Source organism: Perognathus longimembris, chromosome 13, assembly GCF_023159225.1.
Source record: "Perognathus longimembris pacificus isolate PPM17 chromosome 13, ASM2315922v1, whole genome shotgun sequence".
In the NCBI taxonomy this organism is placed as follows: domain Eukaryota; kingdom Metazoa; phylum Chordata; class Mammalia; order Rodentia; family Heteromyidae; genus Perognathus; species Perognathus longimembris.
Genome location: NC_063173.1, coordinates 61,277,546 through 61,302,769, shown reverse-complemented (window position 1 = coordinate 61,302,769; position 25,224 = coordinate 61,277,546). Strand labels below are relative to the sequence as shown.

Below are 25,224 nucleotides of genomic sequence, written 5' to 3'. Positions count from 1 at the left end.
CTCTGTCCCTCGGCTTTTTCCACTCAAGGCTGGAGCTCTACCCCTTGAGCTACACCTTCACTTCTGGCGTTTTTGGGATTCATCAGCGATAAGAGTCTCATAGAAGGCTGGGGACATGGCCTAGTGGCAAGAGTGCTTGCCTCGTATACATGAAGCCCTGGGTTCCATTCCCCAGCACCACATATATAGAAAACGGCCAGAAGTGGCGCTGTGGCTCAAGTGGCAGAGTGCTAGCCTTGAGCAAAAAGAAGCCAGGAACAGTGCTCAGGCCCTGAGTCCAAGGCCCAGGACTGGAATAAATAAATAAATAGACTCTCCTGCCCAAGCTGGTTTTCAGTTGTAATCTTCAAATCTCAGTCTCGAAATGTACCCATGGCCTAATGCATGAAACTGTAAAAATAAATAGATAAATAAAAATAAATAATAGAGAGGAAAAAAAGAAAACCCTTAATCTCCTGAGTAGCTGAGATTGCAGTCATGAGCCCTAGCACCTGGCTGTCATAGGAGGTCGTGGGGCTTGAACTCTGGGCCCGGGCACTGTCTCCGAGCTTCTTTTGTTCCAGGCTCGCGCTCTACCACTTGAGCCACAGCACCACTTCCAGCGGCGTTTGTGGTTCTTTATTAGAGATAAAGAGTCTCACGAACTTTCCTGCCCAAGCTGGCTTGGCACCACGATCCTCAGATCTCAGCCTCCCGAGTAGCTGGGATTAGGATTACAGGTGTGCGCCACGGGGCACCCGGCTCCTAAGAAGGCTTTGAAAACCCCAAGGAGGTGGTGAGCCGAGTACAGGGCTGGCCCGGCCATCTCCAAGTGGACACGACGAAACTGGGACGCAGGCAGGATCTTGTCCTAAAAAATGCCAGGCCACGGACTGGGAGTGTCCGGGAAGCGCAGTGAACTCGACGAGAGCGTTTGCCCGGGGCTCCTCGGACGTGATCCCTGAGGCCGGGCTGGTGTTGGTATCTGTGCCCTCCGTGGGGACCCCCCCCCCCCCCCGAGGGAGCCGTGTGGGGAAGGCGGGTACTGGGGTGGGAGTTGGGGAGGACAAGAGGCCCAAGGCGATGGTGGGAATACAGTCAGGGCGCACACTCCCCTCCACTGGAGCCGGGACCCCCAGATCCACAGGCCTTCCCTCGAGTCTGGAAGGTTCTGAACGTCAGCAACGCCCTGTTCCCCACTCCTCCCGGGCTTTTTGATCACCTGTCTTAGGGACTGCTCTTGTTTGATAGAATGCTCCCTTTATTCATTCAATGAACATCTTGATCAAGGCTGGGGTTTGGGAAAGCGGAGGGGAGGAAGATTCTGGAAGTGGGCACCACATCTGTTCAGGCCCCGGGCTCCACTTTTTTCACCTAAGAGCTTTTAAAACACTTCTTTGAGATGTGGGGCAATTATGCAAGGAGAGCAAGAAAAAAAAAAAAGTAGAGCAAATATTTAACTTTGCCGTTGGTATGTTGAACTCAGGGCACACACAGCTCTCTCAGGCATGTCCTATAACAGTGTGTGTGTGTGTGTGTGTGTGTGCCCGAGCTTGTTTCCCAAGTGGAGGCACCGACTGGAGGCTGGCTGGAGATGCCAGCCTCCCTCCGTCTGCAGATAGTGGTGAATCGCGGCACCCCCCTCCCCCCAGGCTGCAGATCTGTTTATTTGTTTTGTTTTTGTTGCCAGTCCTGGGCCTTGGACTCAGGGCCTGAGCACTGTCCCTGGCTTCTTTTTGCTCAAGGCTAGCACTCTGCCACTTGAGCCACAGCTCCACTTCCGGCTTTTTCTATATATGTGGTGCTGAGGAATCGAACCCAGGGCTTCATGTATACGAGGTGAGCGCTCTACCACTAGGCCACACTCCCAGCCCCGAGAGGCTGCAGATCTGGAGGCCGGAAAACACCCTGCCTTTGGGGAATACTGAAAGCTCAGGACAGAGACCTCGGCCAGTGGCCCCGAGGCGCAGGGCCTGTGCGGGCTGGATTCCCTGGTGAATTATTAGGGTCACCGAGGTGGCGGTAGCCGGCTCCAGCGGCAGGCTGGGCACCGTGCCACAGGGGGCGGGGCGCGGGTGTGGGGTCCCCCGGGCGGGGTGCGGGGGGGGGGTGGGTCCCCGTGCGCAGGGACGGGGGGCCCTTCCTCCCGCGCTGGCTCTCCGCCCCGCCTTTCCTGGGCTGCAGGGCAGTTGCTGGAGACCCGTCCCGCTGCCGGCCCGGCCTGGGAAGCGGCCCCGGCGTCGTCGTCCGCGCACCAAGTTTCCGGTGAGCCGGCCTCAGTTTCCCCACCCTCTGCCCGTGGCGCGGGGCGGGGGCCGGCGCACGGCGGGGGGGGGGGGAGGGGGAGGAGGGGGGCGCGGGCCCGGGCGGGGCGGACCCTCGCGGGCAGGTGCGGCGGCGGGCGGGGCGGGGCGGCCGCGGCCCCGCCCCTCCCCTCCCGCCCCCTCCCCCGGAGCCCGATCCCCGAGCTCGGGCGCCGCGCGGGGCGGGGCCGCGGCCTCCCCGCCCCCCACACCTGGCGGCGGCGGCGGCGGCTCGCGCGCCGGGCCGGGCTGGGCGCGGCTCCGCTCGGATCCCGCGGCCCCGGCCAGGTGCGCGCGGACGCCGGCGTCCCGGGGGCTCGGCCCGCCCCGCACGCACCGCGGCCGGGGCGGGGAGGGACCGGCGCCCGGCAGGTGCCCGGCGGCCCCGCCGCCCTCGGAGGCCTCGCGGCGTCTGCGCGGGAGGGAGCAGCGCCGGCCGCCGGGTGAGCGCGCGCGGGGCGGGGCGGGGTCCGCGAGCCGCCCGGGGGAGGCCGGAGCTGGGGGGGCCCGGTCCGCGGGGCGCGCGGGGCGGGCCGGGCCGGGCCGAGCCGGGGACCCGGGGACCCCGCGGCCGGGTGGGGCGGCGCCCGGGGGCCGGGCGGGCGGGTGTCGGGGCTGCGGGCGTCCGCTCGCCGCCCGCCGTGAATTATGCAGGAGGCGGCGGCGGCGGCCGAGTTGCTCAAGTTTCCCTGGCAACTTTGGTGCGGACGCCGCCACCCGCCGCGGGCGCCCGGGCCGAGCGCCCGGGAGAGCCCGGATCGCCCCGTACCCCGGGGCCCCGGCGAGCCCCGAGCTCCCGGCGGGGCTGGAGCAGCAGGTGCGACCCCAGCAGCGCGCAGGCGGGCCTCGCCGGGGCGCGGGGCGCGAGGCGGGGTGCGGGGCGCGGGGCGCGGGGCGCGGGGCGCGGGGCGGGGTGCGGGGCGCGGGGCGCGGGGCGTAGGGCGCACCCAGGCGGGCCTCGCCGCCGGGCCCGGTGCGGTCACCCCGTCCCAGCTGGCGCCCCGGCGGGACCCTCGGCTCCCAGGGGCGTGGGGCGCCCGAGGGGGGGGTGGGGAGGCCCCACGGCGGCCAGGCTTTGAAAGGCCCCCCTCCCGGCGGGCGGCCCGGCTGAGGGGCGCGGCTCCGGAGGTCACCCCCAAACTGTTTCCCGCGTGGAAAGAGGCGAGCGGGATGGGCGTGCGACCTCTTTCTGCTGGGAACCGCAGGCGGGAACATTAATGAGGTCAACCAGCTAATTAAGTGGAGCGCGGAGAGCCGGGCGGGGCTGGGGGGGGCCGGGGGGGCGGTGGGGGCGGGCGCTGACCCACCGGGCCGGCGAGGGGCCGGGGTTGAGGTGTGGGCCCCGGTGCCCACCGCCTGCAGGTGAAGGTCGGGGCGCAGGTGGCCCCGGGGTGAGCTCCCATGGCCCCCGGGGCTCCATGGCCCCCGGGGCTCCGTGCCTCCACCCTGCCTGCCCGCCCTGGGGTTGAGTGGGGGTCAGGGGGTGTAGACAGAGCCGGAACTGCGGAGGCTCCCCGCAGCCCTCACAGCCGGGGACCAGAGCTAAGCCTCCCCAGAGCAGTGTTCTCAAGGAAACCGGGCCCAGGACGGCTCTAGGAATTCTTCCAGGAGGGAGGAGGGGTGTGGAGGCCGCCAGGAAGGGAAGGGACCTGCACCTGTTACCCCGGCCGCTCAGGAGGCTGAGATCCCAGGATCCAGATCTGGGGCCGGCCGGGGCGGACAGATCCTCGAGACCCTCACCTCCAGGTCACCAGTGCAAGGGTGGCTCAAGCACAACGGCACCAGATTTGAATTGAAAAGGCTGAGGGACAGTGCCCAGGTCCTGAGTTCAAGCCCCAGGACTAGCGTGCTCACACAGAGCTCTTAGTGGGTCAGGTGACTGGGCTGTAAGGTTGCATCTCCCGGCCCCTCTTGACAGCTGGCCCCTGGCTGCTTTTAGTAAGTTAGATGCTGGAGACGGGGAGAGGAGGAGAGAGGAAGGGAAGGGAGGGGGATCCACCAGACCGGCTTCAGGAAGGCCTGTGTGTTGTCAGGTACGTTTCCAAGGGATTCTCGGCCATTCTTTTATCCAGCCCTGCTGGCTTTGGCGGTGTCCGCGCGACCGCTTGCTCCGCTCGCGGGCATCCCGCCGCTGCCGGCCGGCAGAAGCTCTTGGTGGAGGCGGGAGGGGCCGGGGCTGGGCCTCTGTCTGGGAGCCGGCTCTTTGAAGGGCCTGGCTCAAAGGTGAGGAGTTCCCGCTGCAGGAGGGCGAGGGAATTCCGGGTAGCATGGGGTTTATCTGATCCGTCCATGATGCGGAAGAAAGGCCAGAGGCAAGCGTGCTCGGCGCTGACCCCCAGAGACGCCCCTCTAACAGGAGAGGCCATCTTCAGTGCAGGATGACAGCTCTGCTGTCCCCACTCACTCCAGAGAGGAATGGGGGCCCGGTGCAGTGTGGGAGGTGGGGGGGGCGCGGAGGTGGACCCCCTGGGGAGCCAGCCCTGGCTCTGAAGTGGGGTTCACCTCCTCCGGCAGCAGGGAGCCCAGGTTATCCGGGGCTGTGACCCCGCAGGAGGGAAGGCTTCGGTCCTCCGCCATGTGGCGTGTCCCTTCCAGGACACCGTGCGTGTGCAGGGGCGGGAGCCCCTTTCCAGCCCCTGTGACCACAGCCCCCCCCACGGGCAGGCAGTGAAGGGCAGGCCTGCTGCCCCCAGCGGCTGCGGCAATGAGTCCCCGCCGCAGGGTGGCACGGGGCCCCCCAGCTGGGTCCCACGAAGGCTGAGCAGAGAGGTGCCAGGGAGTGAAGCCAGGAGGCAGGTTGATCACCGGTCAGCATCTTCCTCCGGTGGGAAGCCGCGCCCCGTGGCGAGTGAGCCCCCAAAGTGTCGGATCAGACTTGCTGACGGGCTGGGAGTGTTTTATTACCGACGAAAGCAGGACCGGGCGACTGTGTGCAGGGTAAGGGGGGGGGGAGGGGCGGGCAGGCGGAATGTGGCCAGCTGGATGGCAAGGCCACCGGCTGCAGATCCCAAACCAAGGACTGTGGGGCAGAGATGGCTCCCGCCGCCCCCCCCCACCCCCACCCCGCGCTCACCTCTCCCTCCCCCAGGAGTCCTGGGAAGGACGGCCGCACGTCCAGGGTCCCTTTGCGCAGGGAGGGCTCCCTGCCAGGTAGCCACGAGGCTGACAATTACTGGACAGACACCTTCAAAACACGGTTCTGCCAAAAGAGCATGATTCTCCCCCCGAGATTTGAGATTGTTTTTTCTCTTTCTGTTTTAAAATCCTTTTTTTCCTCCCACCCTCCTCCTCCTCCCCCCTCCCCCCCCTCCTCTTTTCCAATACTGGAGTTTGGACTCAGGGCCTCGTGCTGCGCGGGCCAGTCTCTCCTGCCTGGGCCGGGCCTCCTCTGGTCACTGTTTGGGAGTAGGGTCTTGGAGTTTTTGCCTGGGCGGGTTGAGCCGCGGCCCTGGGGCGGGGCTGGGGTGAAGGGCGTGTGGAGGAAGGTAGGGGCTCGCCGCCATGTTGCCCTGGCCGTCCTCCCACTCTGATCCTCCTCACCGCCCCCCCCCCCCCCCGTCAGCGGGGACCCGGCGTCTTCTTCAGGGGTGTTCGAATGTTGGCGAAGCAGCGAGTTCTTCCGTGGCGCCAGCGTGGAGGTTCCAGGACGCCGGTCTCGCCGCCCCGCGGTGTGGCTGGCTGGCTGTGGACCCGGTTGGCACGGGGCCAGCGTCTTCCTTTGTGGACTCTCCTGGGGGAGTGCGGGGGGTGGGGGGAGGGGGACCCACCCCCCTGGACCCTGCTTGGCGTTGGCCGTGTGCTTGCTTCGTGGGCCCGGGGGCCCGGGCTGCGGCCTCTTCCTCGTGCTGCCGTCTGCTCCTGGAGTCGGCCCTGCCCGGCGGTGGCGTGCTTCTCCCACAGCTGGGGCCACAGGCGTGGGTGGACGCTCTCCCAGAGAACGCCACCGTCCCCTAAGTAGTAGGCTTTAGGCTCCTGGGTCTTTTATTAATTAACCCCGCATACTTGTCTGCAAGGAAAAAAAAATCAATTGGCTTCTAGAATAAATTCCCTGTGACCTCTGTCACGGGGTATTTGGAAATCGGTTCTGGCTGAGATGTGTGTGTGTGTGTGTGTGTGTGTGTGTGTGTGTAATGTGACTCCCCGTGAGAAGTGGGGTCCTTCAGTGACCGGGAGAAGGCTGGAGTTGACTGCACCCTCCCACCGGTTCCCAGAGGGCCTGGCGTGGTGCCCCCTGGGAAAAGGAACGCCTTCCAGGTGGGGATACAGGTGGGCGAGGGGTGGAACCCAAGACCTGACTGTCCTAAGAGTCCACGGTGCTCAAGGTCCCGCCAGGTGTCTGCCCCGCGCCTCTTCCCCGCGGAGGAGATTGAAGGCGTCTCCCTGGGACTAGCCGGAGTGGAGCGGGGTGATCTGAGGCCCCTCCCCCCGTGTCGGGCCTGGGAGGGCGGGGGATGCGGGAGTGGGCTGTGGCCGGCGGGGCTGGGTCCTGGGAGGCCTGGAGGGTGGGGTTCAGAGCCCCGGTCAGGTGATGCAGGGCTCGGGGTCGAGCTTGGGGAGCCCCGGCGGTGCCGGTGGGTCTGCAGGGTGAGGCGGAGGCCTGTGAGTCTTTTCCTTTCTTTCTTTTTGTAATTGTGCTGCTACTGAGCCTTGAACCCAGGACCTCGAGCCCTTGCTTGCTTGTTTTTTTGTCCGTTCCCCTCCCCCCCCCAGGCTGGTGCTCTGCCACTTGAGCCACAGCTCCACGTATTTTCAGACGCGCCTGTCTGGGCCGGCTTCGGGGGGCGATGGCTAGGTCGGTGGGTGGGAGCCGCCACCCAGCCCCGCCCCACCGGCCCCAGCTCCGGTCGGGGTTCTTTCACGGGGAGGCCTCCGTCTTGGTTGTCCCCCAGAGCCCGCAGGATTCCGCTGTATCGCCCTGGGGTCCCTCCTGCCCTGCGGGGTCCACAGACGCCCCCCTGCACCCTCCCCCCCCCCAGAGGACCCAGAGATTGTGCTCTGCCCCCGGAGGTCAGGCTCCAGAGCGGAGATAGAGCGCCAGGGGGCAGGCCGGCGGGGGGTTCTGCCGGGAGCACCCCACAGGCCCAGGTGCGAGTGTCACCGAGCTGAAGGAGCCGGCAGGCCCCCCCCCACCCCGACGCCGCTGTGAGGGTGGGCGTGAGTGTCACCGAGCTGAAGGAGCCGGCAGGCCCCCCCCCACCCCGATGCCGCTGTGAGGGTGGGCGTGGCCCAGCTGGGCCCAGGGCCTTGCTCCCTGCCGGCTGCGGGGCTCTGTGCGGTGCTCACCGTGGCTGGGTGTCAGGGCGCGGGGTGAATGGCCACGGGGAGACAGCGAGGCTTCTCTGGAGCGTGAGCAGAGTCCGGGAGTCCTGCTGCCCCGGGCCTGGGTTTGCTGTCAGCGACTGGGGGGGGGCGGGGGGGGCGGGGTGGCACGTGGCGCTCGGGGCGGGGCCTGTGCTCCCCGTGTGTAAGTGTGGGGAGGCTCCACCAAGTCTCAGGAGTCGGGGGGCATCGGCTGTGGCCAAGGTGACAGAACGACAGAATCCCCTGCTTCCTGTGTGCGCGTGCGTGCGTGCGCGCGTGCGTGCGTGCGCGCACACTTCTGCCTGCCTGTGTGCCTGCGCCTGTGCCCTGGGGCTTGGACTCACTGCGCGGGCGCTGGCCCTGAGGTTCTTTCGCTCAGGACTGTCGCTCTGCCCCTTGAGCCACAGCGCCACGCGAGGCTTCTGGGGGCTCCTTGGAGGCGGGAGTCCCTCCCCGGGACCGTCCCGCCCCGTGTGACGTCTCGGGGGGCGCTTGGAGGGGGGAGTTTAGCTCCGTGGGGGGACGGAGGCCGGAAGGGGCTACCGTGTCAGGGAGGGGCCGAATACGGGGCGCGGCTGGGACCCCGTGACTGGGGCACAACTTGCAAGGATGAAAGGCCGCCAGGGCCCTGCCGGGAGCAGGCGGGAGGGACTGGCACCCGGGGTGGCCCTCCCTCAGCTGGCGCCGGCTGAAGGAGGGCGGGAGGGCCGGGGCCGGGCCCGTGCTGTCACGCGTGCGCTCGTGCCGCGAACTGTGCCGGCACATGCCAGACGGGCACCGAGAAAGGCCGGTGTGCTCGGCGATGCCCCGCGCCCTTAAAGACAATAGAAAGCACCCCCCCCCCCAGTTATCGATGCGGCTACTACTTGGGGATCAGGAGGCTCGCGGGTCCACGTCACAGCAGAAACGCTGCCTCTGTCGCAGCGGGAGGAGCCGGGCGCGTGGGTGCTCGCCGGGCACCCTAGCTGCAGTAGAAGGTGGCCCGGATGTGCATGGGGGGGGGGGGACTCGATTCCCCTCGGTGCCCGCCTCGCAACGGTGAGCGGCACAAAAAAGGCCGGGGCCCGGCCTGCCAGTAGGGGGCCCAGCAAGTTTGGCTTCCGTCCCTCAGGGTTCGCTGTGTCGGCCTCTCAGGCTTTAGGCCTCCACCCGAGAACTGGCCAGTGCGTTCCCTGCCCTCTGGCCTCCGGGGACGCGTGGGCAACAGCTTCCGCAGAGGCCTCATTCCTCACGCTGGCCTAGTGTGGCACGTCGGGGTTGTGTGGGAATTATGTGTTCACCCTGGGGAGCAGCTGTGCCAGGCTTCCTGTGTGCGTGGACCGTTTCCCTCCGCTGGCCAGGCTGACTTCCTATGTGCGTGGACATTTCACGTGGTTGCCCAGGCTGACTTCCTGTGTGCGTGGACACTTCACGTGGTTGCCCAGGCTGACTTCCTGTGTGCGTGGACATTTCCCTCCTCTGGCCAGGCTGACTTCCTGTGTGCGTGGATCATTTCACGTGGTTGGCCAGGCTGACTTCCTGTGTGCGTGGACCATTTCACATGGTTGGCCAGGCTGACTGGCCAGGCTGACTTCCTGTGTGCGTGGACCGTTTCACGTGGTTGGCCAGGCTGACTTCCTGTGTGTGTGGACCGTTTCACGTGGTTGGCCAGGCTGACTTCCTGTGTGCGTGGACCGCTTCACGTGGTTGGCCAGGCTGACGTCCTGTGTGTGGACATTTCCCTCCTCTGGCCAGGCTGACTTCCTGTGTGCGTGGCTTTGCCTTCCCTGTGGTAGGAGGTTGGTGTGGCGCGCTGGCCTGCTGGGGTCTCGTGGTCCGTCTCCGCTGGCTCGCCGTTGCAGCCATCTTTCCCACTCGTCCGTCTTTCTTGGAGGCACGCCCGTTGCGTACTTTTCGATTTCCTGGTCTTGGTCTCCTTGTTATTTCTGTGTCAGAGCTTTTCACATATTGCAGATGCCGTTTCTTATCCAGTGCAACGGTTGGCCGATTCCTCTTGCTGAGCAGTTGGTCACTGGGGGAGGGGCGCTCTGTGCCCCTGGGGACGCCACCTCCACCTCCATACCAGGTGGGATTAATGTGCTGGGCGACAGGGCTGGCGTCCTGCTTGTCACCCAGCCTTTCATCCTTAGCATAAAGCCACTTGGTCTGCATATATATATATATATATATATATATATTACTGAGTAAAGGTTCCTAGCATTTCGTGCGTGCGTGCGTGCGTGTCTAGATGTTGTGGAGGGATGGCGGCCTATAGATTTCTTGGGCTGGCCGTAGTCTCTTGTGGGAAGCACCTTCTTTTGAAAACTTCGTAAAGAATTGAGTGTTTTTGTTTCTTCTTCTTTTGCAACGTTGATGGAATTCACAGCGGAGCCCGAGCTTCTCTTTGTACGCGTTTAGAAACGAATCCAGCCAGGTGCCGTAGCTCACATCTGGAATCCCAGCTACTCAGGAGGCTGAGCTAGGGGTCAGGGCCCGCCTGGGCAAAAATAGTTACTGAAACCCCACCTCAGCCACGAAAGCGCACCGGGCCTGGAGGTCCACGCCTGTCCTCCGGCTACGCGGTAGCGCGCCTGCCCTGCGGCCTTGAGACTGCGTCGAAACCCTCGTGCCGCCCAAAAAATGGATCCGTTCACGTTCTGCGTGTTAAAGGTCTGTTGGGACTTTCCGTGTCTTCCGGAGTCAAGCTTGAGTCGGAGCCGGGGGCTGGCGGGTCAGGCCTGGAATCCGCGCCAGCCAGGGGAGGAAAGCCGATGGCACTCTTACCTCCATTGAACCAGCAAGAAAGCAGAACGGCAGAGGGCCAGCCTTGGGTAAACAAGCTGAGCGAGCGTGCCCCAGCCCCAGGTTCAAGCCCCAGGACTGGAACACACGACTGAGTGTGTCCATCAGCCGTCACTGTCTCGGGGAGTCTGTTTGGCCACTGCTGTCCTGTTGTCCTCTCCTTCCTGCCTTCAAGGACGAGGGCCTTCTAGAATCTTCCTGTCGCTCCCGCACGGTACTAGCTCAGCGCTTGTCAATTGTATCGACCTTCTCAAAGAGCCACCTTGGGCTCCCATTGATTTCTCTCTCTCGCCTTTCTGATCCGGGTTTAATTAATTTCCACAGGGCCAGGGCGGGGTCCGTCCCCCTCGCCCCGTCTAACGCACTGGCGGACGGACGCGTTTCCACGGAGGCCGCTCCCTCCGCCTCCGTGGGCTCCGTCCTCCCGGCTCCCGGCCCGACGTTTCCACGCCGCTTCCCCGACCCGCTGGCCACGCACAAATGCGCCTTCCTCCCAGGGGACCTCGTAAAAATTGTGGGGAGCTATCCCGGGCGTGACACGATCACCTCACCGGTTCCCGGGTGCAGTCCCCGCACCGAGCCGCCCCCTCCCCTCCCCGCCCCTCCCCGCCCCCCACCCCTGCATCCGACGTCTCCGGGGAGGTCTTCTGTGTGATTCGCACAGGCCTGGCGCGTGCGGAGCCCGGAGTCTCCCCGCCTGTCCTCACCCGGACACGCTCCGGGGCCTTGATAAAGCTTCTGGAAACCACCGGGAGGGGCTGGGGGCTGGGGGGGGAGGGCTGCGGGGGAGGTCACGTGGGACCCCACACAGCGCTGCCTGTGCTGTCCGTGGGTGACGGCCACGTCCTGGCGGAGGCCCTGGTGCGTGGCAGCTTTGTGGGGCTCAGCCTTCACCTGGGAGGGAGCAGGGGGCCGGGGCTCCCGTGTCCACGCCAGCCTGGGACTCCAACGGCGACGCTGGGCTGGGGACAAGTTCGGGGTCCCGGGCGGGCCGGGGGTCGGGGGTCCCAGGTGGGTGGGGATCCCGGATGGGCTGGGGTGGGGGCCCTGGGCGGGCCAGGGTCGGGGGTCCCGGGTGGGCGGAGATCCTGGGCGGGCCAGGGTTGGGGGCCCCAGGCAGGCAGGGGTCCTGGGCGGTCCAGGGTTGGGGGTCCCAGGCGGGTGGGGGGCTCCACGGCTGCCTGCCACGCCCACCCGGCGGGCTGCGGCACGTGGTGGGGTGGGTGTATCTGCCCCCTCCCCCGCTGACTTGATCATTCCGCCGCTCCGCCGGGTTGCCAGGGCAACCCACCTGGCCCCCCTCACTCCCATCTGTCAGTCACCTGCACACCTGTTCTTCCCGCACCTTGGCCACGTAAGTGGGGGTCTCCTGTCACCTTCCCCGAGTCCCCTCCTCCTCCCTGGGGGAGGTGCTGTGGGTTTGGAAAGGTGTGCTGTCCCGGGGGGGGGGGCTGTGGGGTGGCGTGTGCCGGGGTGGTTGTGGGAGGGAGGTGCTGGCCCCCCCCCGGGGTCCTCTGCCCAGCCAGGAGGGGCTGCGACCCCTTGCTTTCTTTCTGTGCCTGTCAGTCCTGGGGTTTGAACTCGGGGACGGGGTTCTGTTCCTTCGCATTTTTGCTCGAGGCTGCTGCTCTGCCGCTTGAGCCACGGCTCCGGCACGCTTGTGCGTTTCTGCTGGTTACCTGGAGGTGAGCGTGTCGGCCGCTCTCCAGCCTGCGTTGGCGTGGGAATTCCAGCGTGGCGAGGATTACAGGCAGGAGCTACTGGCCACGGACGCTGCTTCAGGCAGTGAGAGAGGGCTGGGCTTCCCCAAGGGCAAGGCGAGGTGCTCCCGCGTCCCGTGCCGCTAGATTCTAGCACCTTCCGAGACCCTCTGCCTGTTGACCTGTGGCCAGAGCTGGCTCACCCCAGAGTGAGACTCTCAGACCCCAAAGCCGCCAGGCCTCGGCGGCTCCGCACTGGGCCTTGAATGAGTGCCCTGCGGGGCGGGCCTGGGACTTTCTCATGGGGCGGGGGGTGGGGTGGGGGGGGCAAGGAAGGAGGCAGGGGACAGGCAGGGGGCCTGTGTCATGGGTGGGGGGGGGACACCAGGCGGCACCCGACAGGCTGTGTCCCCGGCCTAGACCGTCACCACAGAGACAGGGAGCTCAGAGGGGCCACCGCACACACCGGTCATGGGCCACGGAGGTGCTGGCTGGCCCTCCCCAGTCGGAAGGGGCCCCCACACAGCTGCATGGTGCCCCCCTCAGGTCCCAGGCCCCGCCCACCCGCCCCAGGCCCCGCCCGCCCGCCCCAGGCCCCGCCCTCCCATCCCAGGCCTCCTGGGGTCCTCCCCCCCTTCAAGCAGGCATCACCTCCCGCCGAGTTCCCAGCATGCCCGGCGCCCCTTGGCGCCGGGGTCGCCTGCCCTGTGGTCCTTCACCTCCGCGCGCAGCCGGGGTCCAGGCGGAGGAGGGGGAGAGCGAGTCCCGTCCCTCCCGCCCGCCCGGCTGCGCTGGGTGGGGGTGGCGGGTGGCAGCTGCAGGCCGGGCTCACTGAGGGCCCTGCCGCCCCGTCTGCCGCTGGGGGGGTGGGGGAGGGAGGCGGGAAGCCCACTCCTCCCCTCGCTGGCTGGCGGGCCCCCTCCTCTGCCACGCCCCTGAAGGCCCCGAGTCTGGTGCCCGCCAGCGGGCGTCCTCCGGACGCAGGGCACGGGCACAGTCTGGGTGAGGTGAGGGCCTTCAGATCAGGTCCTAGGGTGGCGTGAGGACTCGGGCCTCCTGCAGGCCCCACTGGAAGGGGGGCGCGGCGCAGAGGCTCTGACAGCCCCCCACCCCCGAGGGGGGCAGTGTTGGCCGATGCAACACCTCCCCTCCCCTGTCTGGGGGACCACGCGAGGCGCGCCCTCAGCACCTGGTCCTTCCCCGGGGAGGGGCGGCCTGGGGAGGGTGCTGGGGAGGCCCAGGCACACCCTTGGTCTCGGTTTCCCTGTGGGAGCCGGGGCTGGCTTGGGCGTCATCTCCTCCGTCTGTCTCCGTCGCTCATTGGCTCTTCCAGCCTCTTGTTTCTCGCTTGTCCCTCCGGGGGAGGCTGAGAGCCAGAGGATTGCGGTTGGAGGCCAGCCCTGGGGGGGGGGGGCGGGGGGATCCACGAGGCCCCGTAGGCATCGGTAAAAACCTGGAGGCGGCAGCAGCGTGCGCCCGCCCCTTGGGCTGCAGCGGGGCACTGTGATCTGGGCCGGGCTGGGCGAACGAGGCTGGGCTGGGCTGAGATGAGCCGGGCTCGCCTGGCTCGGAGTACGTGCCCTGTGGTTCATTTCTGTGGATTGACAGGGGTTTTGTGGTGGTTTTTTTCCCCCCACTCCACACTTGCCGTGTGGGGGTGTTCTCTGGAAGCTTCCATGTGGCCGATGGGAGACGGAGGGTTTGTTCACGCCGTGTTGTGCGCGGCCTGGCCGCTGGCTCTGGACGCCGGGTACAGCGTTGTTGGGGTAGTGGGGGGGGGGCGTGGGGCCCGCTGGGACCCCTCGCCTGTCCTGCCTTCCTCGGCCCCGGCAGGGAAGCTGTTCTGGTTGCCCAGGCTGCAGTCGAGCCCAGCATCCCGCAAGCCGCTTCTGCGGCTCCCTCTTCGCCTGCCCACTCCCCCCCCCCCCCGTCCTGCCTCCCTGTACCCTCTGCCTCCCACCTCCCGTGACGACATCCCCGAAAGTGTGTCACCGCGTGGCGTCCCCGCGTCCTTGGTGGCCGAGACGGAGGGGACCATGCTGTGAGGCCAGAGAGACGTGGATTCCTCACGATGGGGGAGCAGCCCCCCTCTGCCCGGTGGGGGCGCGGGGTGAGCCGGCCCGGTGAGCTCTGGGGGGCAGCGCTCAGTGGTCGTGCTCCCCGAGACCCCGACAGCCGTGGAGCTGGGCTTTCCTGTGGCGGCCTAAACCAATAGATCCCGGAGTCAGGACGGCAGCGCGGCTCGGCTTTTGGCCCCACCCGGCCGGCCTCGGCCTCGGCCTCCTGGCCCCCCTTCCCAGGTGCCCTCTCTCCGGCCCCTTCTCTTCTCAGGGCAGCAGTCATGGCTTTAGGGGTCACCGCTCTGCTCCAGCGATCGCGTTTCAGCCGTCTGTAGCGAAGGACCGTTCCCGGTTAAGGTGGCGGTCTGAGGTGCTGGGTGTGTTGTCTTTCGGGTTCTATTACTTGGGTGATGTCTCTTCATCCCTCCCCTGCTAGTCCAACCTCCAGCCGTGTACTTTTGTTTTTCTTCCTTAATGCGACGCTTCCCACTGGAAGCGATCCTCTCAACGTTTAACGCCGATCTACTCAGAGCTTACAGAGTTTGGGTGTATTTTCGAAAAACAAAGCGTCAGTTAAAATAGACGTAACGTTAAGCCCATTTCATGGTCTCCAAAGTGCTGCCCTCTAAACTTACTTCAAGTGATGTTCAAAGGCAAGATACGAATGACAGCTCACGAGCACCAGACCAGCCAGTCAGAATAGGACGGCCATGTCGAATCTGCTTATTTTTCTGAATTTCATCACAGTCAATAATTTTTATGAACAAAAAAGTGAGTCACAGTTCTGCCGTTCAGATAGGCAGAGAACCGGTAGCTACCCTCATCTGTATTTCCACCTAGAAACATATACCTGCAGGGTTTGGAGGCACATGGGTTATGTATTATTATGGAGGTAAATTAAATTTAAACAAAAATAGAGACCAAGCATGAAGCATGAAGAGCTTGGAGCAGTGCACTCCATACGTGAACTTGACATTGAGGAAAAAAAGAAGAAATCAGTCCAGCAACCCAGGAAAGTCAAGTTCTCTGTTCCGTATAATCTATGCACACCCTTCCTGTGGGCTTTAAAGTGTCTCTGGGTGATTTATATCTAGATGACTGCGTGAAATGCTTGGTTTAATGTAAGCAGTTGCTCTACTTTTGGGGGAATAAGGACAGAAGGAAACGTGTGCATGTGTGGTGCGGATCCAGGCTCTCCCGCGAGCGCGTCCGATCTGAGCGTGGGTGGAGCGTCCGAGGTCGGCCTGTGTCTGTCCCGAGGTCTCCCCAGCTCCGGCCCCTCCCTGCGGGGACCCTGCCCCTCTGTCCCCTTCCTCCTCCGGGGACATGGAGGCCCTTCTCGTGTAGCCGTCTAATCCAGGCGGAAGGGAGAGTTCACGAGGAGGGCGAAGCCGATCAGAGTGTGCGGCCAAGATCGCATGTCTGAAAGGAGACACCACCGCGAGACCCTTTCGTGTGACTCGCCTACGCCAGCAAAAGTGTGCGTTTCAGAAAGAGCACCGGGCTGCGTGCAGTGCTTCACACACGCCCGTCACCCCGGCTGCTCAGGAAGCCGAGATCTGAGGATCGAGGTTTGAGACCAGCCCAGGCGGGAAATGCTGTGCGATGCTTGCTGATCTCTGACGGGCCGTCGGAGAGCCAAACGTGGCGCCGTGGCTCGCGCGGTAGCCTGCCAGCCTCGAGTAAACACACGAAATAGTGCCTTGGCCCTGAATTCCAGCCCCGGCCCCGACATAAAAGCCCCCAAACAGGAGCATACGGGGGGTGACCTGACCAACGGCACGCCTGGCTTCCTTCCTAAGGGTGTGCGGACCCCCCCACGCCGTGGCCCCGTGGCCCGCCTGGGCGAGGGACTCGGCTCGGCTCCCCTGTGGTTCGGAAGGTGCGCCAGGCCTTCTGGACTCGGGGACCCGGACTGTGAGTGCCTGGGCCGTCTTCTGTGGGTGCTCCCCGGCAGCTGCTCGGCACGGGGTCTTCGTGGGGCCCAGTGGGACTTCTTGTCCCCTGTGGAGGCCCAGACGGCGGCCTGTTAGTGGGGAGCAGCCAGCGTGAGCCGGCAGAGCGGCTGCTCCCTGCTGTTCGAAGGCCAGGGCGCCGCCAGGTCCTTGTCCTTTGCCCTCTGGGATGTGGATATGGGGGGAGGAGCTTTTGCATCCGGGTGGTTTCTGTTCCCTGCCAGTTGGCTCTCCCCGCCTCCCGGTCCTGGCCCCGCCGTGGACCGCCCCGTCGGCTGCTCTGTGATGTCCTGTGCCGGCAGTGCCCGTCTCGCACGAGTCCTGCTGGGGCCGGGAGCCCCCAGAAGCCCCGCGATGCTGTGTGCGCGCGCCTGTGCTGCAGCCGGACTCCTTGCTCTCCCTGAGACAGCTCGGCTCCCAGGCCTGGTGCCCTTGTTTACAGTGGAGCCGGGGGGTGCCGGGGGGTGCCGGGCCCACCCCTCCGGGGGGCTCCCAGCGGTGCAGAAACAGCCCAGCCGCTGCCCCGGGCCCCTGCCTCCCAGCCCCTCTCACCCCAAGGGTTACCTGGGCGCCGGGGGAGGCAGACAAAAGACGTGGACGCAGAGACAGGCCTGCCCTTCTCGGGTCATCCCTGGATCCGCCCTGAGGGGACCAGCCACTCGCTCCTCCCCAGTCACAGTCCTCCAGGAAGCCCCTGCTCTCCCTCCAATCGCGTCCTCCCTGCCCTAGGCTCCTCCTCGCATTGCAGTCCTCCAGGACCCCTGTTCCTCCCCACGGCAGTCCTCCCTGCCTCTGCTCCTCCCCGTGTCTCAGTCCTCCTGGTACCTGCTCCTCCGCATGGCAGTCCTCCCTGCCTCTGCTCCTCTTCACAATCCTCCGCATCTGCTCCTCCATCCTCCCTGCCTCTGCTCCTCTTCACCCCCCCCCCACCCGCCACACTGGATTCTGTTCCCGATTCCTGGAGCTGCCCTCTCCCTGAGGCGCTGACCTTTTTACTTTCCCTTTTTTTAAATTTTTTATGCTGGCACTGGGGCTTGAACCCAGGGCCGCACGCTCTCGATTTCCACTCCCAGCTTTCCGGTGGTTAGCGGAAGGTAAGCATCTCACTGCCCCAGGGGGGCCGGGAACCTCAGTCCTCAGACGTCAGGCTCCCGAGGGCCGGGATCGCAGGCTGAGCCGGGGGGGGGGGGGCCGGCCTCCCCTGCGTTTTAATGTCTGACAAAGGCAGTGGCGCATCACCGGGGGAGGGAAGTAAATATCTCCTCCACCTCCTCTCCCTTTGCTTTGAAGGTGGGCGTTTTGTACATTTGAGGGCGGAAATAAATACACGGGCACTCACGGAATCCTCTCCCCCCGCCCCCATCTCTTTGAAATCCTCCTGGGGTGAGAAGCTCTCCGTATTTTAAGCCGGAGGTCAGCGGGCAGGTTCAGGACCGCCCGGAGCGTGAGGTTTGGATCTGCCCGACGGAGTCTTCCTGCGGCCTGGGTCAGCTGGAGAAGCACTCACGGGTGGGAAAATCCGCTGCGGGCTAATGAGTCCGCTTAAGAGTGTGTGTGTGCCCTGTGTGCCCGGAGCAGTTTAGCTGCCAAACCCTGAGTCTGTGTGGAAACCGCTTGCCTGTGGGTTTTTCTCCTTATTAACAGCCGCCCGGCGGGCCTGATGCGGCGCGCACGTACTACGACATCTGAACCTCACGGACCGGGTTTATAGCTCCGCGTCCTCTGCCGAGAAACCACGGGCAGGCAGGCGCCTTTCACCTCTGCCAGGCCTTGGCTGCAGCCTGGTCCTCAGGAGTGTGGGGGGGAGGGGGCGTGGGGGAGGGGTCAAGGACCAAATCCGCGCCCCCCCCCCCCGCCCCGGGGAGAGTCATCGCAGGCCTGGGGTTCGCAGAGCTGCTAATCCGGTCATTCCTGAGGGCCGAGCCCCTGGAGGGCACCCTCCAGCCTTGAGGTGCAACTGATGGGGAGACCTGGGGGGACCGGCCTCTCTGCTCACCCCGTTTTCAGGCCTGGCCGGAGGAAGGGGCCCTGCGGCCCAGAGGGTTGGGAGCTGATGCGTTCATTCTTCGCCCTCACCCCAAGGTGAGGTGAGGTTTACGATGGGGTGTCCTCGTGGCTGAGGGGGTCTGCCGCCTGCAGTGGGGCTCGGGGTGTCCCCCCACGCCGGCAGTGGCCGGAGCAGAGGAAACACCCCAGCTGCTCACCCAGGGCCTGCTGCGGGCCCACGGGCTTCCGCCCGGCACGTGAGCGCCGACCACCCACTGCGGACCAGTCGGGCACCACGGGGCGGGCTGCTCCCGGTCACGCACGGAGCCGGGGGGCGGGGTGGAGGGGCTCACGCAGGGGCAGGAGGGACTGGAGGGCAGCGTGGTGGGAAGGAGATGATGGGGAGCAGGTCGTAGTGGCGGTTGCTTTTCCCAAGTCATCAAATACTTTTTGGGGGTACTGGGCTTCGAGCGACCTCCTCCTTGAATTAAGCCGGGCGCACTGGGCTCGGCGGGGGGGGGGGTGGGGGGGGGCTGGCAGCACCGCCCGCCTGACCCCTGGACGAGCCGGGACACGCCACGCGGTGGACGGCGAAGGCGGCCCCGCGTCCGGGGCGTCTGTGACTCGTGACTGAAGCTCAGGTTCAGACCTGCGCCCGCCCCCCCCCCCCCCCGGCACAACGTCATGTCTAGGCAAATATTCCAAGTTCAAACGAGCCTGCACCCCAAAGTCTTCCTGGGGATCGGGGGGTGGGAGGGAGCACAAGCCTGCACCCCCCGAAGTCTTCCTGGGGATCGGGGGTGGGGAGGGAGCACAAGCCTGCACCCCCCGAAGTCTTCCTGGGGATCGGGGGTGGGGAGGGAGCACAAGCCTGCACCCCCCGAAGTCTTCCTGGGGATCGGGGGGTGGGAGGGAGCACAAGCCTGCACCCCCCGAAGTCTTCCTGGGGATCGGGGGTGGGGAGGGAGCACAGCACAGTGGCGTCTTCACGCACGCAGGCGGTGAAGGGGTGAAGGCAGCTACGGAGGGGGCAGAACCCCGACGCCAGCAGCCGCCTGCCCTGGGCCTTCTCGGGGCTCGCGTTCCCCGGACTGGGAAGACATTTGCCGTACTCGTACGCCCTGAAGACTTCGGTTACCTTCAGATGGTTGAACAAGGGGGTGACAGGTCAGCCTGTCCGTTACCTGCCCTGTGCCTCCATTGCTCCCCACCCCCCGCGGGCCCCTCCCACGACTGCCATCCCCCACCTTCCCTTTCCCATGATCTGCCCTCCTCCTCCTCCTCCTCCTCCTCCTCCTCCTCCTCCTCCTCCTCCTCCTCCTCCTCCGACCCTTCCCGTCCCCTCCCCTCTCCCCGCCCCCTCCCCACCCCAAACGGGGCCCATTGTACTGATTCTGACTTTGCTAGGCTGCGTGTGAATTCTTCAAAGGGTGCGCACCACGGAGCGTCACTCCTGCGTGTGCGTGTGGCCATGCGTACGTGTCTGCGCCCTGTGTGTGTGCATGGGGCTCGGGTTTGGGGTCTGCGAGCCACACACGGGAAAGGGGAAGCGGGAACCTTGGTCTATCAGGGCCTCACCGACTCCACGCACTGTGATTCTTTCCCGGGTCCGCCCATTTCCCTGCAGATAACACAATTTCATCCTTTCCGGTGGTTGTGCAAAATTCCATTGTGTGTGTGCGTGTGTGTGTGCGTGTGCGTGTGCGTGTGCGTGCATTTCCTCGATCTACTCCTTGGCTGCTGATTCCGGCGGCGTCTGCGTGGTGACGTCACGGCAGCCACGCTGGGTGGTGGGCAGCTCTGGGTTTGGTGTCCCGCGTCCCTCCCTGGCGCCGGGACCCTCTCCGCATCCCCGCCAGCCCTCGCTGTTCGTCGTCTGGATGGGGGCTGCGGTGACGATTCCCCACCCCCGCCCCGCCACCCCTGTACGGGGACTTGAACTCGGAACCTCACGCTCTCACTTGACTTCTTCACTCAAGGCGGATGCTTTATCCTTGGGGGCCCAGGAGGGCAGAGCTTGGGAATACCGGCAGCGCCGGCTCCGGTCCAGGGCGTGAAGGTCCCCGCGTGGACAGCGCGGGGTGCGTGCGTGTGTGTGAGAGCCAGTGACGTGGGGGTCCCGGGGGCTGCGTGGGCCCGGGGTGCGGGAGGGCGGGGACACACGGCAGGGCTAGGAGGAGCCGCCCCTCCCCCGCCCCGCCCTCCTGCCCTGACACGTGGTCCCGAAAGGCCAAAGAAAGCAGGAAGGAATCGGGGCTTTGCCGTTGTTCATCTTTGCGGCGTGTGTGAGGGGCAAGGGAGGGTGGGGGTGGCCAGGGCTCACCGGGGTCGCCCAGACTTGCATACGTTGTAATTTGGTCAGTAAGTGCATCTCACGCACTCCCCTCCCCCTCCCCCCCTCCCCCCCCCCCCCCATCGCCCTGTGGCCTCTGGCTCAGCAGCTCCCATCCTTTCTCCTCCTTCATGCCCAGACACCACGGGGTTGCGGCGATTGGTCCTCCGCGGTTCTCGTCCTGCTCCGCCCCGTGGTTGCCGACAGTCTCACGGTTATAATCATGCCGTGTGCACGAATGTGCACTTCCGTGTCTATGTGTGTACACCTGTTTCCACGAGCGTGCCTTTAGGTCTGGATTCCCAATGACTAGGAAGTGGCCTGTCCCTCGCAGTGGCCTCCAGTTCCATCGCTTTCCCGCCCGTGACATCATCTCTCCCTTGTTCACGGCTGCGCAGTACTCCCGGGTTGGTGACCTCGAGTGTGGCCCGCGGTCCACCCCGGGGCAGGGCTCCACGCAGTGCTCAGTGGCGGGGCTGTGTGCGCTGAGGGGGTGTGAGGGAGGGGGAGGACACCCGTGCGCTGGCCGGGCCGGGAGCCGCCTGGGAGGGGTGCTGTGGGGTGCAAGTAAGCGGACCTGGGTGTCTGGGGGACCCGGCTTTCCCTGTGCCTCCCTTGAGACGTCCCCGTGGGCTCCCCGCCTGCCCCCACCCCAGTCAACAAACACCAGAGTGGGGCTAATTGCAGAACACTTGCCCAGGCCTGGAGTTGAGGGGGGCTGGGCTGGCAGGGGGCTGGACTGGAGGGGTCCTGGGCTTGATGGCAAGTGAGCTAGCCCAGAGCCAGCCTCAGTGCGCCCGGAAGTGAAGGGCGGGGTGGCACTGGGGGGCCTCGCTGCCTCCCGCCCCGACGCCACCTCTATCCTCTCCCGCCCCTCTGTCCTCAGAGACGGAGCCCGGGGTAGCTGTCTGCCTCCCGGGGGAGATTTCAAACCCCGCAGTCCTCGGACGGACCCTGTGGCCGAGGCCAGGGCCGTGGCCACAGCTGGACAGCTGTGTTCATGGGGGCCTTACATCATGAGGGCCAGAGGCCAGGGGCCCAGGGTGGCTGCCCTCCCCCCCGCCCGGGCCCTGGCTGCCCTCCCCCCCCCGTCCGGGCCCTGGCTGCCCTCCCCCCCCCGTCCGGGCCCTGGCTGCCCTCCCCCCCCGCCCGGGCCCTGGCTGCCCTCCCCCCCCGCCCGGGCCCTGGCTGCCCTCCCCCCCGCCCGGGCCCTGGCTGCCCTCCCCCCCGCCCGGGCCGTGGCTGCCCTCCCCCCCCGCCCGGGCCCTGGCTGCCCTCCCCCCCCGCCCGGGCCCTGGCTGCCCTCCCCCCCGCCCGGGCCGTGGCTGCCCTCCCCCCCGCCCGGGCCCTGGCTGCCCTCCCCCCCGCCCGGGCCGTGGCTGCCCTCCCCCCCCGCCCGGGCCCTGGCTGCCCTCCCCCCGCCCGGGCCGTGGCTGCCCTCCCCCCCGCCCGGGCCCTGGCTGCCCTCCCCCCCGCCCTGGGCTTGGTTACGTCTTTCACAGCGTGTGCTCTCCTCTTCCTCAGCGGAGACCCGGCCGCCATGCCGCGGAGCCCAACGTCCAGCGAGGACGAGATGGCCCAGAGCTTCTCTGACTACTCCGGGGGCTCCGAGTCGGACAGCTCCAGGGAGGAGGGCGCCTACGACACCATCCGGGCGGCGGCGGAGAGGCCGGGGGGCGCGCGTGCCGAGGAGGAGCAGGGCCACACGCTGGTGATCCGCGTGGTCATCCGGGACCTGCAGCAGACGGTGAGCCCGGCCCGCGGCCTCCGCCCTGGCTGCTCCCATGCGCTCCCCCGCCCCCCGGCCGGCTTCTGCGCCTCCTCCGGCTGGGGGCCCCTCCCCAACCTGCCCCCGCCCCGGCTGCCCCTGCCCCCTCCTCCGTCCTCAGCGTCAACGGGCAGGGGAGGGGCGGCGGGTCGTGGGGATGGACGTGGTCCGTGAAGGTGGACGGCACCCTGCGGCAGATGCCCCGGGATGTGGCTGGAGCCGGGGGCTGGGGCAAGGAAGGGGCCTGAGAACGAGGTGAGGTCCGGGGCGGGGGTGAGGTCTCGGGGGGCGGGGGTCCGGTCTCGGGCGGGGTAGGTACCAGGGCTTCCTGCGGGCTCTGCCTGGGGCTTCCGGGGCTGTGGTCCGGTCCATCCTGGTGCTGACCCGAGGGCTGCACAATGTGCTGGGCCCTCAGCGCCGCGCCCTTGGGGTCTGGTGACCGCCGTGGCCCGGGCGGGAGGCGCCGAGGCCCGGGGTGCACGGGGACACCCCTCAGAGGGGCGCGGAGCTGCGGAGAGAACAGCGGCCGCCGGAGTCACGACTCAGGTGTCCAGTGAGACGCAGCATTCGGCGTCCCTTCTTTCCGGAGGGGCCCCCGGCGCCCGCCGTGTCTGCGGGTCTCGGGGAGGGGCGAGACCTCCCACCTGCGAGGGTGGGGTGGAGAGCGTGGGAGCCGCGGTCAGCCGGAGCCGGGGCCGGGGCCGGGCTCAGGGTGGTGGACCTGCACCGCATCCACCCCTAGGAAGAGCAGTGCCCCGGCCCAGCCTTGAGGGACGGGGCCTGCACGTGGGGGTCGGTCAGGACACCCCAGGAAGGTCTGGAGAGGGACGGCAGCTTTGGTGCACACACGCACACGCGCACACGCACACACACCCCACTCCTGTTGCTTGTGAGTGCCAAGGTATCTTGATGTCACTGTACACCAAACTCCGTATCCCGTTCGGTCCCAGTGTCCCGGGCGGCCCGGCCTCTGCCCGGCGTGATTGGCTGAAAAGCGACTGTGGCCTTTGCTTCTGTGCCGGCCCCGTGTTGGCCGTTAGATTCCACCGCCGTGTCTGACGTACGGTGCCGTGTCCAGTGTCCAGCACCGCGTCTCATGGACTGGACCGTGTCTAATGTCCGGGGCTCTCTCGTCAGCGTGGGGTTCGAGGGCAGCTGGCGCGATCGCCCGGGGCCTGGGTGACACTGTGACCTGGGTCCCGGGTGTCTCGGGGCTGCGTTGGAGAGCTGGGTGTAATGGCAAAATAGCCACCAAAAAAAACGCAAAACCGCGCCGCTAAGCAGACCGAAGAAGGGCATCTGCAACGTGAGGCTGAGGGAGGGAGGCAGGCCCCTCCTCCCACCCCAGGGGAGGGGGTGCCCACTGCGCCCCGCAGAAAGGACTGGTTGAGGGGTTACGAGCAAGCCATCTTGACAGGGTGCGAGCCCCCCCGGAGACACACGGGGACCCCTGCGCCCAGACGGAGAAGTACAAGGGTGCCCCGAGGGGCCGGCCCCCCTCCCGGGAGAGTCTCTGGAACGTTCTTCCTTTCACATCGTGGAAGACAAACAAAGCTCCTAGAGGCTGTGCCCAGAGTCCCACGGGCGTGCGTTCCCAGGGACAGAGCCGCGTTGTTCAGCCTGTGTCTCCTGTGCTCAGTTCTTTGTCAAGCGGGACACAGGCAGTTCCTGGAAGCCGGCCCGGGGTGCTGGCAAAGCACCCAGCCAGTGTCCCTGGGGCCCCAGGGCCCACCCTGGGGGGGGGGACACAGTCCTGGAAAAGGGGCAGGCTCTCCCCCGATCCCTGGCGGCCCCTCACTGGAAGTGTCCTAGCCTGGCCACCTCGGCTGCGGGTTCACACCTCTGGCCAGACCCTCTGGGAACACTGGGAGCCCCTTGCTGGGCCGCGCCGGCTCTGGGGGCTTTGAGGGCTGGCAGGGGACAGCAACGGGTGCTGGGACTGTGCAGGTTGTTTCTGGAACATTCCAAGTGCATGATGCAATGCGGCGCTGGCACTGGCCATACAGTTTGTCCTTTCGAAAGACGTGGCTGGTGCCAAAATCAATACCAATGGGAGTGAGAGCTCCGTTCTTGCCCTTCTGCAGGTGGCTGACGAGGCTGGCACGAGGCACCCGGTGGGTGACTTAGATCCCCACGTATGACAGGACCCAAGGGGCTGGAAGGGTAAAGCCTGATCGCCCTGCGATGTGCTTGGAGGGTTGGAGGGGGGTCTTGAATAGGGGTGTCTGCCACCAGTCCCCACCCCCACCCAGAGCTCCAGTGCCGACCAGTTCCCGCCCCCCCCCCCCCGCCAGGCTCAGCCCTGAGGCTGAGGTTCAGGCCTGAGCCCCAGTGCAGGTGTCCGCAGCCCCGGTTTGCTGGCAGAGACGCCAGGGCACCGCCTCCCCCCCCCCCCCCCCCCGCACCGGCACGCGCGGCAGGAAACTGCTTTCGCTGTGTTTCTGTTCGTCACGAGGTGCCCCTTGCGGTTGGAGAGTCCATATAGCAGCAAGAAGCGTGACGCTCCTGACCTCCCAGAACTCAGGGTCACTGTGTCCTCCCCGCTCTGCTCGCTGCCTCTGTGTCCCCTCCCCCTCCTCTCCTTGCTCTCGTTCCTGATTCCTCCCCCTGGTAGCCCAGCGGCCCCTGGGCCTCTAGGCCAGCTGCGGAGTCCCCAGTCTATCCCCTGCATCAAGTGGCCATCTCATAACCTCAGCTCTCTGAAGGGCCCTTGGCCTCCTGCCGCCGGTTGGGAGCCTTGAGCTAGAGCTTCGGGAACAAGCAGGTCTCCCCCCCCAACCCCCCCACCTGCCTGGGCAGTGTTTGAGCTGGGTTCCCACCCAGTAGCTGATGGGCAAGGCTTGACTGCTGGCCCCTGTCCAGGCGCCACGAGGTAGCCGCGGTGGTGCCCGGGGCACCCCCAGACCTTAGCGTGTTACCTGGCTCTGTTTCAGCACCTGCCTGCCACGCAGATAGGTATACGGCCCAGGACTGTGACCCCAGGAGGTTACAGCTGAGGTTTGCTATGGCTCATGGAGCCAGCACTTCTAGAAAATAGACAGCTTGCAGGGCTGTGGAGG

At 66.3% G+C, this 25,224-nt stretch overlaps 1 protein-coding gene across 1 annotated transcript in view; it reads left to right on the top strand.

Moving 5' to 3' along the window:
* The first annotated feature begins 2,569 nt into the window (after positions 1-2,569).
* The window catches only part of Shank2 (SH3 and multiple ankyrin repeat domains 2), a 221,363-nt gene continuing 198,708 nt past the window's right edge, over positions 2,570-25,224 (top strand). The window contains 2 exon segments of the mRNA XM_048359764.1: positions 2,570-2,725; positions 21,922-22,144. Coding sequence (XP_048215721.1) covers positions 21,938-22,144 — 207 coding nt within the window. The 5' untranslated portion in view covers positions 2,570-2,725; positions 21,922-21,937.